Genomic DNA, 15,848 nt, shown 5'->3' with positions numbered 1-15,848 from the left:
CTGGTCCCCCTCCCAGGCGATAGACTCGAACTGTCATTGGTTTCCCCCACCCCCGATTTTCCATTCCCAACATGGGGTGATTGGGGACCTTGAGGCGCCGGCGGACCTGGGCTTATTCAGACCCTTGGGCCTCCTGCTCTAAATCCGGAGCCCGGAAGCCGGTAATCTAGAGTCTACCTTGTGAAAGATGTCGGGGTGACGCATCTGGCTACGGACTGTAGTCTAGAGCTCCGCCAGTGTGCTAGGAGTAGAGGGGGAAGGGGCGGGGGGTCGGGCCGCAGAAAGGCGAGCCCATGTAGCTCAAGCATTCCTATAGTCCTTAAGGTTTAAGAAGCACTTTACTTACTACAACCCAGTGAGGTAGGGATTTTCTCTTTTTTTAGGAGGAAAAACCATGGCTCAGTAATTTGCTCAAGATCACACCGCTATAGCAACATATAGATTTGGACCCAGGTGTCTTCCCCCTCCGCTAGGAGTCTTTCCCTTCGACCCGGGTGATCACCCGATTTTTTTTGCTGCCCGAAGAGCCCAACAACGTGGAGCCCAGGACTGTCTCTAGGCTGGAACTTGGAGACCAGAAGAGCCAGTTTCCGTTTCCTTAAACAAGCTGGTACGGCTGGCTGGCTGGCTCGGGGGATCCGAGGGAGGGCCGGAGGAGGAGCATCCTTTCCAGTTTGTTAGGAGGCCAGTAGGTCAAAGGCACTATTTGGGGTTCGGCTTTCTGCCTTTTTCTCTCCAGTCATTTCTTGCTGTCAACGTCCCAAACACCTTCTCAGCTGGGATTCCACCTGGCGGAGGCAGGCGCCTTTTGGCTGCAGCTGGCCCCTGGGCTGCAAGAGGAACACACCTGAAGCCATAAGAAGCAGGAGCCCAGCCAGGGCTGCTAAGGCGCCCCAGGCTACCACTCGAGACAACGGGTTCTCTGCACAAAAGAGGAAGGAAGGGCAGGGAGGCGAGGTCAGCGAGCTTTTCTGAAGCTTCCCCGAAGTCCACTTTTCCTTCCCTCCTAGTAGCTTCCCGTCTTTTCTCCTCTCCCAGCACCTCCCTGTCCTTCCCGCCCAGCCTCTTTCTCCAGCTGATGGAGGCAGTGAGAAATGACTCCCTAATTCCAACCGTGGGGACCTCCCTAGTTAAGAAATCACCGGGGCCTGGCTGGGACCTTACCTCGGAAGTGGAGTTTCACGGGCCTGGAGCTTCGAGTGACCAGGACGCCGTCTAGGTTAAGCTGTGCATGGCAGGACATGAGCTGCCCTATGTCCTGGAGGCGGGCGTGGAGTGTGAAGGTCCAGGTCACATTGGCTGAGTCCAGGCGGTAACCGGATCCAGCTAAGCTAGTGGACCACAGGACCCTGCCCCCGAGGCTCAGGATCATAGTTAGCGTCTCCAGAGGGAAGACAAAGAATGCACGGCATCGGAACTGGTACTCGGTGCCCAAGTCCAGGAGGGGTGGCTCTTCCAAGACCACGGTGCGCGGGGGGCCTGGGGAAAGGGAGAGGCAGGGTGGAGATAACCGCTCTGGTCACCCACATCCTCTCTGAGCCCCAGAGCCCTCCCGATCCTCAGCAGCTGGAAGCTAGAGACCCCCTGACGCCCCACACGTCCCGGGGCTGAGCCAGCTCCAGCCCACGACCACCCGGGAGGCTCTGAGAGCCAGGGTGCTGACCCTTTCCACTCACTGTAGGCCCTGATTGTGGCAGTGGCCTCCTGGGTTTCTCCCGCACATGTGAAGAAGCATCGGACCGCTGAAGCCCACCTCCTCACATCCAGCAACTGGAAAGCGGCCCATCCTGGTCCTGTCTCCTTTTTGCCCTGAGTCAGTGAAGTGATCAGTCCCCAGGCTTCTGGCTGGGCACAGCTTGTGCTGCAGTTAATCCAAATGGAACTGCCAGGGATTACGCTTATCTCTCGGGGCAAGACTTGAACCCAGAAGGGCCCACGGGCCTCTGTGGAGGGAGCGATGAAGAGAGGGTCAATTTTCTGAGATCCCAGGCGCCTGAACTTTCTCTCCCTTGATCCCATCATTCCAAGCCAATCTTGGTCTTTCCTAAGGCCATATTAGAGCTCAGAAATGCTCTGGGGTCCCTAGCAAAGAAAGCACTGAAGGAAGCTCCTTAGGAAGTAAGGGGTGAGACCGACCTTGGGAATACTCCTAACCAGTCAGCCTCCAACCAGTGGGAGGTGGGGAGAAGAGAGAGATGAAGAGGTGGAGTTTGGGGAGGAGGGCCACCAGGCTTTCATTCCCCTCCCACCTTATATACCCATAGTCCTCACAATCCAGGAGTCCTGAGAAAGAAGTTACAGTGAAGGATTCAGACTTGTACATAATCTCTCATCTTTCCTCTTGTAGCCCCCGCCCCCACCCCCACCCCCAACCTCAGCACCTAGGGGACTCCTGGGGAAGGTGTCTGCTAAAGTTCCAGATCAGACTCAGGTTACTGGCCTCCTATCCGTGTCCTATCCAACCCCCTTCAGTTTCTCACCTTGGCCACCACCAGCGGCAACCAGCAGTGGGATCAGTAAGGCAAGAGGGGAGGGTGCCTTCATGGCGAGGATCCCGGGACTGAGGGCCTCTTGGAAGGCACAGAGATAAGTCCCAGGCAGCCCCACCCTGGCCCTCTGAGGCCCTCTATGTTAAGAGCCAGCAGGAGGGATAATACTTTCCCCCACCCCCTGACAGAGTTTGTCAGAAGGGGGTGCATCTATCTATACCCCTCTTCCAACTCCTCCTATGCTGGCCATTGAGCCAGATAAGCCAGAAGAGGGTCCTGGAGTTCTGTGAGGGGGCAAGTATGTAAGTGGATCATTGGCCATATGATAGGAAGTTAGGAAGTGATGGTAGAGGTGGGGAAGGGGGAATGTCTGACTGTGCTGGAGTGAAGGCTGGGCTTCCTCTTAGAAGAGGAGGTAGCAAAGGGCCTTGAGGAACAGGAATGCCTTACTCCTCTCCTAGGTATAATAAAATAAAATGTTTACTTTTAAAATGGGTATCAGTATAAAAGGGAGAAGGGAAAGTAACAGGAGAGGAAGAGTTTGGGAAGTTGAAGCAGCAAAAAAGAAAGGAAAGGACTACTGAAGGTATTAAAGGTAAGCCATGGATATAAAGTTCTTCCCCAAAGGGGACTAGGAAGTAGATATTTGTCCTCCAAGAGTCATAATAGATATCCCATGCACCATTAAGTCAGAGGAAGAAGAGGTCCTATCCAACTATCTTCCTTGCCTTTTTCGACCAGGTTTCTAGGTTGGTAGAGCTTTCATAGGACTACTATAAGTATATAGCTTTAACAAAGGATTTTGAGAAAGTCATGATATTCTCACGAATGAAAAAAAAAAAAAAAAAAAAAAAGAGATCTTTTTAAAAAAGAGATTTTAGGCCAGACTGGAGCTCTCACGCTTTCTCAGTTCAGTGTATTCTATGTACTATGTCCTTGTGTACTGTGTACTGTGTCTCAGAAATTTTTTATAGCAATTCTCCATCCCCCAAAATAACCAAAGTCCTATTATTTGTCAAAAATTTTATTTTGTACTATGCCTTTGTGTTTACTTTAGCACCAAGCTAAAAAATGTTTAAAAATGGTTTAAAAATTGTAAAAATTAAGTGGCTTTAGGGCTCCCTGAATGGGAGGACCCAAAAGTCAGTGTTTAATGGCTCCATGCCCATTCAGAAGCAAAGGGTCTCAGGATTCCATATTTGACCAGTGCTATTTAGCATTTTTATCTGTGACTTCAATAAAGACCTTTATTTAAGCTTATAAAATTTGGAGGCCTTTTATGAATTATACATGAAACAAAGCTAGAGTAAGAGCTGAGACATTGGATGCAAGAGGACTCCAAAAAAGTCTTGACAGTTTGAACGTCCCAACAAAATCTAATAAAATGAAATTGAAAGTCTTAAGCTCAATTGGGGGTGAGACTAATGCTGTCCTTTGACATACCAGGATATCCGTAGAATACTGTGTTCATTTCTGATGCTTCATTTTAGGAAACACATTAGCAAGCCAGCCATGTGACTTTTTTGTTTTTGAGACAGCGGCTCCCAATTTCCCCAGGACTGGATATACAATAGCCACTCATAGCTCTGCATGGAATCATTAACCTGTTTTTTCCAATCTGGGCAGCCTCAGTCTTCCTTAGGCAACCTGATGTTCTCCTACTCCTAACCGTTGTCGGTGCTCATTCATCATTCCTGTTTGTTCATTTATTTCAGCTGTTGCAGTTCAGAACTCGAGCAATCCACCAACCCCATCCTCTAGTAGCAAGGATGACAGGTGTGGACACCATGCTTAGCAAGAAAATTTTTTAAGAACTGAGAATGTTCAACTGGAAAAAAAGAAGGTGGGGGGAAGGTATGACTAATAGGTGCTTTCAATTCATTAAAGAGTATCATGTGATTAGGGACTTTCTGCTTGCTCCCAGAGGGTAGAACAAAGAGAAATAAGTAAATATTAAAGGGCAAGAAGCTCAGTGTCAGGGAGAAGTGCTTAAGGAGAGCTGGCCCACAGTAGTTAAATAGGCCACCTTAGGAAAATAGAATTTTCCCTTAATGGAACTCTTCAGTTATTGTGTGTGTATGTGAGAGTGACAGACAGAGAGGCAGAGGAAGGGAGGAAGAAGGAAAGAGCCAGAGAGTGTGAGTGTTTCAGGGCTTGTGCATGTATGAGCAGGCACTCACTGCCAGAGGTAATTCACTGTCTGGGAGGCGCTGAGGAAGGTGGGGGAGAGGAGAGGTGTCAGACTGACCGCCAACCTGAAGGTCTCCAGAGCCGCAGACCTCATTGCTGTGTGCCTGTGAAACCTGGACAGTCTCCCGCCAGGCCAGGAAACTGAAGCGTTTCCATTTCAATGCCTTAGGGAGATTCTGAAGGCAGGAGAAGGTATGGGACCCTGAGGTCCTTTATGGAATGAAAAGGCCGGGCATTCCAGCTGTACCAAAGAGCCAACTCCGTTGGGCTGGGCACATTGTTCAAAGGCCAAATTACCAAAAAGACTATCTGATGGAGCACTCACCCAGGGCAAGCACTCACAAGACAGCCCAAAAAATTGATACAAAGACACTCAAGAAATTTAGAATTGATCGTATGACATGGGAGACACTGGCACAGGACACGCCTCCCAGCACAGTGTACCTTCTGTGAGCAAAGCACAACTGAACTAGCTCAGAAAATAACTCAGGATGGGCCAAGTTAGAGAGTCTGCCTTCATAGGGACTATCTGTGTCCAACCTGTGACAGCTCAGAGCTGGCTGGCCACAGTCCGACACATTAACTCGATCCAAACCCAGTGATGTCATTTACATCCTTTTTGAGAATGAAGGAAACCAACCAACCAAGTACCGACAGTCTGTGGTACCCACTCCACCCTTCCGATGCTTTTGGTTCCCACCAAGTCCAAGGTCAGGTTGGGGAGCAGGGGACAAGTGTTTGGTTGCCCCAGAAGTAGAGTCAGAGACATTGGTCAAGTTTTATTGGGAGGAGTAGAAAAGACCACAAGCTATGGGCCGGAACACCCATCTATCTCCGCCTTACTCTACCTTTTCCCCTCTTTCCAGCTCCAATGCTGAGGCAGCCCTCAGCTAGTGTTTACCTGTCTGTGCTGGCAAGGCCCAGGGCTCCACAGGAGCCTTCTGATGCTCCCAGGTCCCTGGGTCCCAGAGGTCAGTAGTCAGCCACGTTCTTTTCAGCCCCACAATTCTCATCACCTCGGCTCCCCATCCCCTCAGCCTGATTATGTGGCTCCAAAGGGACCACAGCTCCCTCAAGGACAGAGGTGAGTAAGTTCTCGCGCTGTGCTGACAGCCAGGAAGAGCTCAGGCGGCTTCCCGGCCCTGGCTTCAGGCTTTTGGGGGCCAGTCCTGGGGCTCTCCAAAAAAGTGCTTGTGCAGGGAAGGGTGGGACCCCCCTCTAGGGGCAGAGTTTGGCCTCTGGCTTAATCAGCTGCATGGCTCTCGCCTCCTGTGCCTTCTTCAGTTCATAACTCCTAATTCGCCGCTGCCGGTAATAGATGTATCCCACGAAGCTCAGAAGACTCACAGCCACCACGCTGACCAGTACGCCGATGAGAATTGGAGTCAGGTCCATTTCTTCCTGGACTGGAAGGAAGGAGAGCCATTTCAATGAGTATTCTGTGGCCCTGTCTTACTCAAGACTCTCGAATTGGATAGGACTGCAGAGCAAATCCCATCGAATCCCTCCAAGGGATTAAAGTGTCCTAAATTCTTTAGGCTCAGACACTCCCAGTGATGGTGAACATGAATTCACCACTGAGGCAGTCCATTCTATTTTTAGGAAGTTTGCTTTTTTTTTTTTCTCCTCACCCCTACCTCATTTGACTTCAAGCAGTTATAGTTTTTTTTTTTTAAAGCTTTTTATTTTCAAAACATCCACATAGTTTTTAACATTCACCCTTGCAAAACCTTGTTTTCCAGTTTTTTTCTCCTTTCCTTCTCCTCCCCAAACAGCAAGTAATCTAATAAATGTTACACGTGTGCAATAGAATAGTTATATTTTTCCTCCCTCTCTATTCCTAATGCTTTTTTTTTTCTCCAGGTTAAACATACCTGGTTTCTTCAGACAATTCCCCAGCTGCAGAGCCTTTATTAGTCTGTGCCTGGGTTTCTCCATGACCCTCCTAAAATGTTGTGTCCATTTATCCATTTTATTGAACAGTGATTTATCTAGAAACTACAGGGGTTTGTGCTCATCAATGAGAAAAGAGGGGGGCGGGGGAGTAGCTTTCCTGCCTTCTAGGAGATGAAATTTACCTTGTTCTCAGTCCTCTTGGAGTAAAGCCCTGCTCCTGAACTTGATCCTGAACTTGAGGGGTGCTCCCCTCCTTCAACCTGGTCACTCACTTTGCACGACCACCAATACAGACTTGCTTGCTTCCCCCAGTAAGTTGTTAGTGGTGCAGAGGTAAGTGCCGTTGAGGGTTCATGTGACCCACTGGGGTACCCCAACTAGTATCTCCCCCTGTTTTGTTTTCTAGGACACATTTCACAGTGGGGGCTGGATTTCCTCTGGCTGTGCACTTTAGGGTCTGTTCAGTCCCCTCTGGCCAGAACTAGTTTCCTGGGCACTCCTCATCCAGCTTTGGGGGACCTGGATACCAGGATGGTTAGTGCCAGCTGCCCCCCCCCCCACGCACATACACTGAATTTCTCTCAACAGCCAGAGGCAGGAGCGAGAGGTCAGTGCCTTTGCCACAAAAAGAGAGAAGGAGTCAGAGGGTGGGAGTCTTCACTCACCTGAGAAGTTTATTTTCAGGGTTCTATTCTTGGTGACTGTCTCTCCTCGCAGTTCCAGGACGGCGGAGCAGGTGAACAAGCGCCCGTTGTCTTTCTCCTGGACTATCAGGGATAGCCTATCAGTTTCATTAGATGGAGCTCCCTCAATCACGGCCCTGGCCGGTGGTTTGGCGTGGCAGGTCAAGTTCACCAGGCTTCCCTTCTCGATGGGATCACTGACCGTAAAAGTGGGCTCCGATAAGTCTGGAGGAGAGGAAGCCTGGATTGTGATCCCTGCCTTCCCCGGCCCCCTTTCACCTGACCACCCCCCCCACCCCACCCCCGCCCAGCCTCCCTCTCCATCCTTACAGTAGACTGTCACATTTTCTGATATCTGCCTGATTTCATTTTCCAATGTCACCCTGCAGGTCAGCTCTCGATCACCCTCCTCCTGGGCTGTGATTGTGGCTGTGGCCTTCAGCAGGTTGCCTTGTCGGGTGGTGCTGTTTTGAGTCAGGATCTGCCCTCCCCAGGACAGTTGTATTTGAGCTCTCTCCACTGGGAACAGATTGTGCATATCACAGCTCACCTGCTTCTTGGTCCTAACTTCCAGGACCTGGGAGGCCATAAGGTTCGGGGGCTCTGGTGCTATGTCTTGGAGGAAAGGAGGAAGAAAAATAGAGTCCAATTAGTAGGGAGAGGAAAGTCATCCTCCCTTAGGGAAAGGATGATTTCCTTCAGGGGAAGTGCTAGGGAAGAGGACCCCATGGGCTAAAATTGAACTGGGTAAATCAACTGAGAAGGGATGAGTCACTCAAGAATAAAATTCTGAAGGAGGAGGGAGAAGGGAACAGCCACTTAATAAGCAGCAATTATGTGTCAACTCTGTGTACATTCATATTCCTAAATGGCTGCAATCCTCCCAGGGCCCTTATTGCTTTCCCCCCAATCTACCCCTTCAGTGTCCCCCACAATCCCTCACCATAAGTGTAGAGCTTCAGGGGGGCTGAGCTGCTCTCATAAAGCTCCAACCCCCGTGCCTGAAGGTCCAGCTCAGCGTGGCAGGAGAAGCTGGTGTCGTCATCCTGCCTACTGGCCGTCATGGGGAACTCAAAAACGACTGTATCGAGGGTACTTTCAGGGGCCGACTGTCTGCTTATCTTCTGGGTCCCCTGAAGCAGCGCCACCGTCAGGCGCTGCCGAGGTCTCCCACCTGCCAGGCGGCAGGTTAAGATGATGTTCTGGCCCACGGGGATCGGGGGAGAAGAGTGCTCCTGAGAAGGCTCCAGACTCAGCTCCAGCCTCCTTGGCAGCTCTGTGGGGTAGGGAAAGAACTAGGAATAGGCAAGTGGGAAGGCAGGTTGGATTGAGCTGCCCGGGCCATGGGCACCGCCACCTGCCCACTCTGCCCCGCTTCTGCCTTCCTGGGCCAAAGAGCGCCTTTCCCTGAGCTGACTCTGCCATCCCCCCTCCTCCAGGAAGCCGATGGAGGGGGGAGTCAGCAGCCTGCCCCTGACTTCTCTCTGATGGACACAATGGCCAGCCATGATGCTAGAGGACAAATTCTAAGGACAAATAATGCTGATCAACTCTGACCAAGAAGGGAAAGACTATGCAGAATGAGACACTGTTTTGGACGGGACCAATATGGGAAATGGTCTAATTTGCTTGTGAACATGATTTACAAGGGTCATGCTCAGAGAACCAACAAAGGGAAATTAAGTTCTGGTTGTGATTTTTACTAACAGAGATAAATAGGATGCCGGAAGTGGAAATGATAGAAACTTTGAAGGGAAAATAAGCACTCTATCTTAAAATTTCTAATAGAAATAAGAAAACAAGACATAGTTTGACTTGCAGCCTTGATCTGGAAAAAAAACAAATTTCCAAGGCTTCAGAAGAAATGCTAGGTAGGATCCCAAGGACTAAAATTTTAACTGGGTAAACAACCGAGGAGGGATGAGTAACTCTCAAGAATAAAATTCTGAAGGGAAAGGGAGAAGGGAATGGTCACTTATTAAGCAGCAATTATGTGCATATTCATAAATATTATGTCATTTGATCCTCCCCACCTTGGGGAGTGGGTGCTAGTATTATCTCCTTTTTGCAATTGAGGAAACTGAGGTAGAAAGATTTTAAGTGACTTGTTTAGGGTCACACAGTTAATAAGTGTGCAAGCTAGTACCAGAACTCCATTCACTTCAATACCTAGAAACTTCTAGGCAACTGTGAAGACACAAAAAGAAACAATTCAATGAGGAGGAAAAATGCAAGTTAAGAAGACCAGTATGACTATGTGGGGAGCTCATCAATGCGAATTTTTAAGTTATATACAGAAGATGGGAACAATAGAAAGTAATGGAAGGTGAATGCAAAAGTATGACCCAGTCCTGGAACAATAACAGCAAGAAAATGAGCTGAAGCAAGAGAAGTTAGTGCTGGGGAATGTCATTGGAGGAAAGAGGAAGATAAAAAGATTAAAGGAGGGATAAATCAGGTCAACATTGCACACAGGATGGATAAAAAAAATTGACAGCCAAGAGAAGATTGAGCCATGCTATTCATTTTTTTGCTCATTTTTTTTCTGCTTAGAAGAATGACCTTAGGATATGAACAGTTTTCAGATAATGAAATTAAAGCCATCTATAGTTATATGAAAAAATGTTCTAAATCATTATTGATTACAGAAATGCAAATTAATACCATTCTGATATACCATCTCACATTTCTCTGATTAGCTAAGAAGATAGCAAAAGATTATGATAAATGTTGGAGGAGATGTGGGAAAATGCATTATTGGTGGACACTAATGCATTCTTGGTGGAATTGTGAAATGATCCAACCATTCTGGAGAGTAATCTGGAACAACGTCCAAAGGGCTATAAAACTGTGCATACCCTTTGACTCAACGGTGCCATAACTGGGTCCATATCCCATGGAAATCATAAAGGAGGAAAAAGAACCCACATGTGCAAAAATATTTGTAGCAGCTCTTTTTGTGGTAGCAAAGAATTGGAAAATGAGTAGATGTCTATCATTTGGGGAATGGTTGAACAAGTTGTGGTATATGAAGATAATGGAATATTATTTTCAAAAAAAAATTAACAAACTAATTTTAGAAAAGCCTAGAAAGATTGACATGAACTGATGCTGACTGAAACAAGCAGAACCAGAAATATTCAACACAATAGACTTTGGATAGAAAATGCCATCTGAATCCAGAAAAAGAACTAAGGAGACTGAATGTAATCAACACAAATTATGTTCACTTCTTTTTTTTTTTTTTTTATCATGTTCATGGTTTTTCCCTTTTACTCTAATTTTTCTCTCCCAACATGATTCATAAAGCAGCCAGTTAAAAAATAAATAAATAAAAAGATCTTTGGATTGGAAAAGAAGGAACAAAAATGACTAAAGGATGTTAATACCCAGGAAAATAAGGAGATAGCAAGAAAGTCCCTAATGGTACTTTCTGATACATTCATCCTTTACTGAAAGTGGTGGATGCCATTGCTGAGCAATTGTCAGGGATATTCTAATGAACAGAGAATAAGTAAAGATCCAGGGGAATAGAAAAAAACAAACAGCTTCTCAATTTTCAAAAAAAACCAAAAACAAAAACAAAGGGGGCTGAGGCAATTAAGTGTTGGAGTGGTAGAACTCTGCTCCTGAAATCAGGATCTGAATTCACATTTGGCCTCAGACACTAGTTGTGTGACCCTGGCAAGTCACTTAACATCAATTGTTCCCCTATCCCCAAAGAAGGGGGCATTGCTCATGTAGAAATATACTTTGCATTGCTGCATATTTATAATGGTATTGTATTATTGCTTTCTTGATGACTAGAGCAAAGGGTAGAAGGGGGAGTGATTTTGAAACTAACGACAAAATAAAATTGAATTTTAAAAAGGGAAGAGAGATAAAACTTGCAAACTACAGGGAATAAAAACTTGCTAACTCTAGGCCCTGAAGAGGAAATGAGAAGATGAACTTTTCTCCTTTGGCTAAGGGGTAGGGAGCTATAGATGTGGAGCACTACATATATTGTAGTCTCAGTTGATAGGTTGGTTTTGCAGAATTGTTTTCCTTCTTTTTTTTAATTCGTTCTTATTATATTGAATAAACATACTGGATGAAAGGAAGGGATGCACTTGCAGATTTACCGGCTATAAAAGTAGAGTTATTAATTTAAACAACAATAACAAAATAAGCTTGGTTTCAATTCCTGGCAAAAATCTTTAAAGAGATGGAAGCTGTAGTTAATGTCAGCATAGTTTTATCAAGCATAGGTCATGGTCCTTATGACCATGGCTTATAAATCTGGGGTTATGTGTTCTAATTTGCAAAGGGTTTAAAAATATTTAATGGTATTTTTTTTTAATTTTCAATTTCTTTAAAAATTTTTAATAGCTTTTTATTTACAAGTTATATGCATGGGTGCCCAGAGAAAGAACTCTTGGAGATGACTAAAAACCATTACATTGAATTCCCAATCCCTACATTTATGCCCACCTGCAATTTTTGATTTCCTTCACAAACTAATTGTACAATATTCAGAGTCTGATTCTTTTTGTACAGCAAAATAACGTTTTGGTCATGTATACTTATTGTGTATCTAATTTATATTTTAATGTACTTAACATCTACTGGTCATGCTGCCATCTGGGGGAGGGAGTGGGGGGGGTAAGAGGTGAAAAATTGGAACAAGAGGTTTGGCAATTGTTAACGCTGTAAAGTTACCCATGCATATAACCTGCAAATAAAAGGCTATTAAAAAAAAAAAAAGAATTAAAGGAGATATTATAAAGCAATTAGCACCATGTCTGCACATATCAGGTGCTTAATAAATGTTTGTTTCTTTCCTTCAATCCTACAAAATGTTGCTTAATAAAACTGGAGAAAGTCACAAAAAAAAAAAAAAGTTATATGCATGGGTAATTTTACAGCATTGACAATTGCCAAACCTTTTGTTCCAATTTTTCCCTTCCTTCCCCCCCTCCCCTAGATGGAAATTTTTCAAATTTTTTATCATAGTTTTTTATTTGCAAAACATATGCATGAGTAATTTTTCAACACTGACCCTTGCAAAACCTTCTGTTCCAACTTTTCCACTCCTTCCCCCCACCCCCTCCCCCAGATGGCAGGTAGTAATAGAATACCATTAGAGAGTTTGGTGGTAGGACTTTCCTTCTCTGAGAGTTCCCTACACTTATGAAATCACTGGTCCAGTCTCTCTCCTAATCCCTATTCTTGTGGGTGAAAGAGGAGAAACAAGCGAGGTCAGGTTCAGGAGGTATGTAAACACTTCTGGACAAAGAGGGGATCTATTACCTGAGGAGATTTCCACATAGTTGCACTGAAGACTGCAATTTTGGTTTCAGCTCAGACAGGAAGGTAGAAGGTGTCAGAAGCAGGGCCTAGCCTGATTCATTGTACAATCTGACCTTTATAACTTTTTAAGTTGTCTCTGACCTGGCCTCAGATTCCCTTGCAGAAGAGTGGTAAAAGGGGAGCTCCCTCCTCACTTTTACGTTCCATAGCAAGAATAGGCTGAAAGTATACTCTCAAGGCTATAGGGCAGATGACTAAAGGAAAATTAGCAAGCGTTTCCTAACTTTTTTTCATCAGCATTTTCCCTCTTCCTCTACCCTCCTCTTTGCTCCATTCTATTCTTCATGACTTTCTTCCCCGTCAAAAATAAAAATAAAAATCCTCTTTAAAGACAGATCTGGTAATACCACTCCTCTGTTCAAAAAAACCCTTCTGTTACCCATGGAAATACCTCACCCATTAAATAAATCCCTAATTCCTCTCCCTCGCGTTTCATAATCCTCCGCAATCGGGTTCCTCTCTGCCCTCTGCCCTAAGGTCCAGGTGACCTGCACCTACCAGATCGCAGTTTGTTTTGCATTTAGCAAAGGGCAAGCAAGGGACTGTGTTTTATCTCAGATTGTATCTCTCCCAGGGAGCCGCGCATTCTGACGCAGTAGATGCTCAGTGTTTGCGGGAGGGATATATAGGGGGTGCAGTGCAGCCGGGGGCTTGAGGAGCCAGGGGGAAGCAGGCTTCAGAACCTGTCGGAACCTAAATGGTCCCCACAGGAGGAGAGGAACAGCACTGCCCGATCCCTCACCCGGACGCGACCCTTCCCCAATCCCTGACAACTCTAGCTCGGCCCCCGCTTTCCCTGCCGCCCCGCGCACGGTTTCAAGTTCAGGCAGTGAGCTCCCCGCGGGCGGGACCCTGCTTGGACGGGTCACTTTCCTCGCCGCCTCCCCCAGAGCCTTAATCAGTAGCGCAAGTATTTGTTTTGTTGAAGTGAATTCCTAAGCGAAGATGCCGGGACCGGGGCGTTTGTTTGCCCGCCAAGTCCAGCCTTCCCTTCCCGTTACTCACTCACTCTCTCATCCACCAAAGGTGAGCTCCCCGCCCTTCCCCGAAACGGAATGTGCCCGCCCCGGCCCCCGCCCCCTGCCTGAGCCGCGCGCTCCGGGCCGAGCCCCTCGTCCCACCTCTCCCCCCAGACCCCCTCGCTTTCGCTCACCGTAAACCATGATGTTCGCCCTGGCGCTGCCCTGGCGCTTTCCGGGACAGTTAACAAAGCACAGCGGACTGTTATCTTGGGTCACGTTACTCAAGCTGAAGGCTTTCCAGCTGGTCCCCGAGCTCTCCACGTTCCTCGCCAGCCTAGTCTCCAGGCCGATATCAAGGGGATCGGCGCAGTCGGTGCTGCAGTTCACAATTACTTTAGTCCCCAAGAGGATCACGGGGTTTGGGGGATCCACCCAGACCTGAGTCTGGGGGAGGTTCACCTGGTCTCCTGCAAGGAGAGACCGCGAGTCCAGTCTGGCCCTGAAAACGGAGTCGCTTCTATCCCTTCACAATCAACACACACGTTTTGAGTCGGTCTCCCAGGAACTAATCTCCGGAGATTTGAAGGGAACTCCCCCCGGGTTTGCCCCACCCCAAGCCTGGGCTTCTGACTCTGTTAGCACTTCCTCGAGGGGAACCCAGCTCTGGAATTCCCCCGCCACGGGGACCACAGACTTCTCCCTTGGGAGAGGACGGGAGGGGGAGACGAAGGCTTCTGAAGAGAGAGAAAAAGGTTCTTCGGGGAGGGGGGCTGGCACCCCGAGGCACAAGGATCCTTCCAGACCAACTCAGTCCATCCTCGGACTCCCCCTCCCGCCCTAACCCCCTTCTCGGAGACTAAGGTCAGCGAGCGATGGGACTTTTTCACTCCTTTCTACCCTATCTGCCACCTTTAAGTGTTTCAAAAGTTTCTCAAGTTCCTTCCCACCCTCAGTTCTGACCCAGAGCAGTCAACTGCAGCTTCGGGACTGGATGCCCGGCCAGAACAACCAAGGAGAGTGCCTCCTCCTGCGGGCAGCTCTCCTGTTGGTCCCTCCCCAGGCAAAGCTAGTGGTCCGAAACAGGGCCGGGGGCGAGGGAGCGCTAAGCAAGGCCGAGGGTCTCACCTGAAGATGAGAGTAGGGACAGGAGCAAGAGCGCAGCAAGAGCGGGAAGGGGCCTGAGGAGTCTCATGTTGGCGCAGGAGTCGGGCACGAGCCGGAGTCTGCGGGGAGGGCTGAATGCGAAGTCGAAATGCGGGGCTCCTTTTATGATCTCCCTTGGTGATTAGGGGCTGGACTGGAGAGGGAGGGGGAAGGCGGTCCTGCTTTCCCGGAAACCTCACGCTTTCCCCTCCAGAGTAAGTTGCCCGGTATTTCCGGATGGGGGGGGGGGGTATTTGGAAGTATGAGGGGAGCGCGTAGGGGGTCAGTCCCTCCCAGTTCAGGAGTTTCCAAAGTTAAGTAAACAATGTTTACAGAAGAGTGTGTGTGGGGTCGTCTAGGGGCCAGAGAGGGGTCCGGCGGCGAGTTTTGAGGGTGGAGACATATCCTGCAGAAAATGATACCTAGCCTACCGCTACCTTTAGAAGAATGAGGATCCGGCAAATCTATAGATTAGCGTTATTATTATTTTAATCGACTAAGATTTTTGAATGTACTTGGGCCACTCAAAATGTATCCTTTGCTTAGATCCAGCATTGGCTTCCCTAAAACTTTGGTTTTATTTTTGAAGGCTCTTCCCATTTTCTCGCCCCGGGAGTCTTTCAGCGTTTCTAAGCCTCGGGAAACGAGAGCTGTCAGAGCAGATGGCACTGGAAGGGACGGAGGGCGAGGGGATGGGGAAGGTGATTGGGATAGGACCCAGGAACTCCAGACTCCAGTGAAAGAACAGGAGGGTGTAGCCCTCAGGGCTCTTCTCCGTCCCCCCATCCCCCTCAAACAAGTTTCGGAATGCGGAACTTTTCCGCAGCCTGGAGCCCCGGACAGCCGCTGTCCCGGCGTTGGCAGCCGCCTCGTGAGTTGGCCGTAGGCGGGAGGCAGTGGGAGGGGTCGAAAGACATCTGGAGTGACACTGGATCACAGTCCCGTCTCCTCGCCGCCCTAGTCTGTTCTAAAAGCTGTCGTCACAATTGCCAACGCTAAAATTTCCCTTTCCCTCGGCCGGGGGCTACAGTAGGGTTCGGAGAAAGAGGAAGAAGGCACTTTTGCAAGGACGTGCTGATTAATCTCTGGCTCCCCGAATGATTACCCTCCAGATAACTAAGTCCTTTCCCCAG

At 48.1% G+C, this 15,848-nt stretch overlaps 2 protein-coding genes across 2 annotated transcripts; both read right to left on the bottom strand.

Moving 5' to 3' along the window:
- Positions 1-752: 752 nt before the first annotated feature.
- ICAM4 (intercellular adhesion molecule 4 (Landsteiner-Wiener blood group)) lies at positions 753-2,592 on the bottom strand. Its single transcript, XM_031947733.1, has 4 exons — positions 2,481-2,592; positions 1,677-1,943; positions 1,165-1,479; positions 753-922 (listed from the first exon to the last, which is right to left on the bottom strand). The coding sequence occupies exons 1-4, from the start codon at positions 2,542-2,544 to the stop codon at positions 753-755; spliced, it is 816 nt and encodes a 271-aa protein (XP_031803593.1). The 5' UTR covers positions 2,545-2,592.
- A 2,853-nt stretch (positions 2,593-5,445) lies between these two features.
- Positions 5,446-14,884, bottom strand: ICAM1 (intercellular adhesion molecule 1). Its single transcript, XM_012541929.3, has 6 exons — positions 14,698-14,884; positions 13,764-14,039; positions 8,202-8,534; positions 7,589-7,873; positions 7,241-7,483; positions 5,446-6,085 (listed from the first exon to the last, which is right to left on the bottom strand). The coding sequence occupies exons 1-6, from the start codon at positions 14,762-14,764 to the stop codon at positions 5,898-5,900; spliced, it is 1,392 nt and encodes a 463-aa protein (XP_012397383.1). The 5' UTR covers positions 14,765-14,884; the 3' UTR covers positions 5,446-5,897.
- Between the last annotated feature and the right edge of the window lie 964 nt (positions 14,885-15,848).

Source organism: Sarcophilus harrisii, chromosome 1, assembly GCF_902635505.1.
Source record: "Sarcophilus harrisii chromosome 1, mSarHar1.11, whole genome shotgun sequence".
Classification (NCBI taxonomy): domain Eukaryota; kingdom Metazoa; phylum Chordata; class Mammalia; order Dasyuromorphia; family Dasyuridae; genus Sarcophilus; species Sarcophilus harrisii.
The sequence above is the reverse complement of the archived record's forward strand: the minus strand, read 5'-3'. Positions and strand labels throughout refer to the sequence as shown.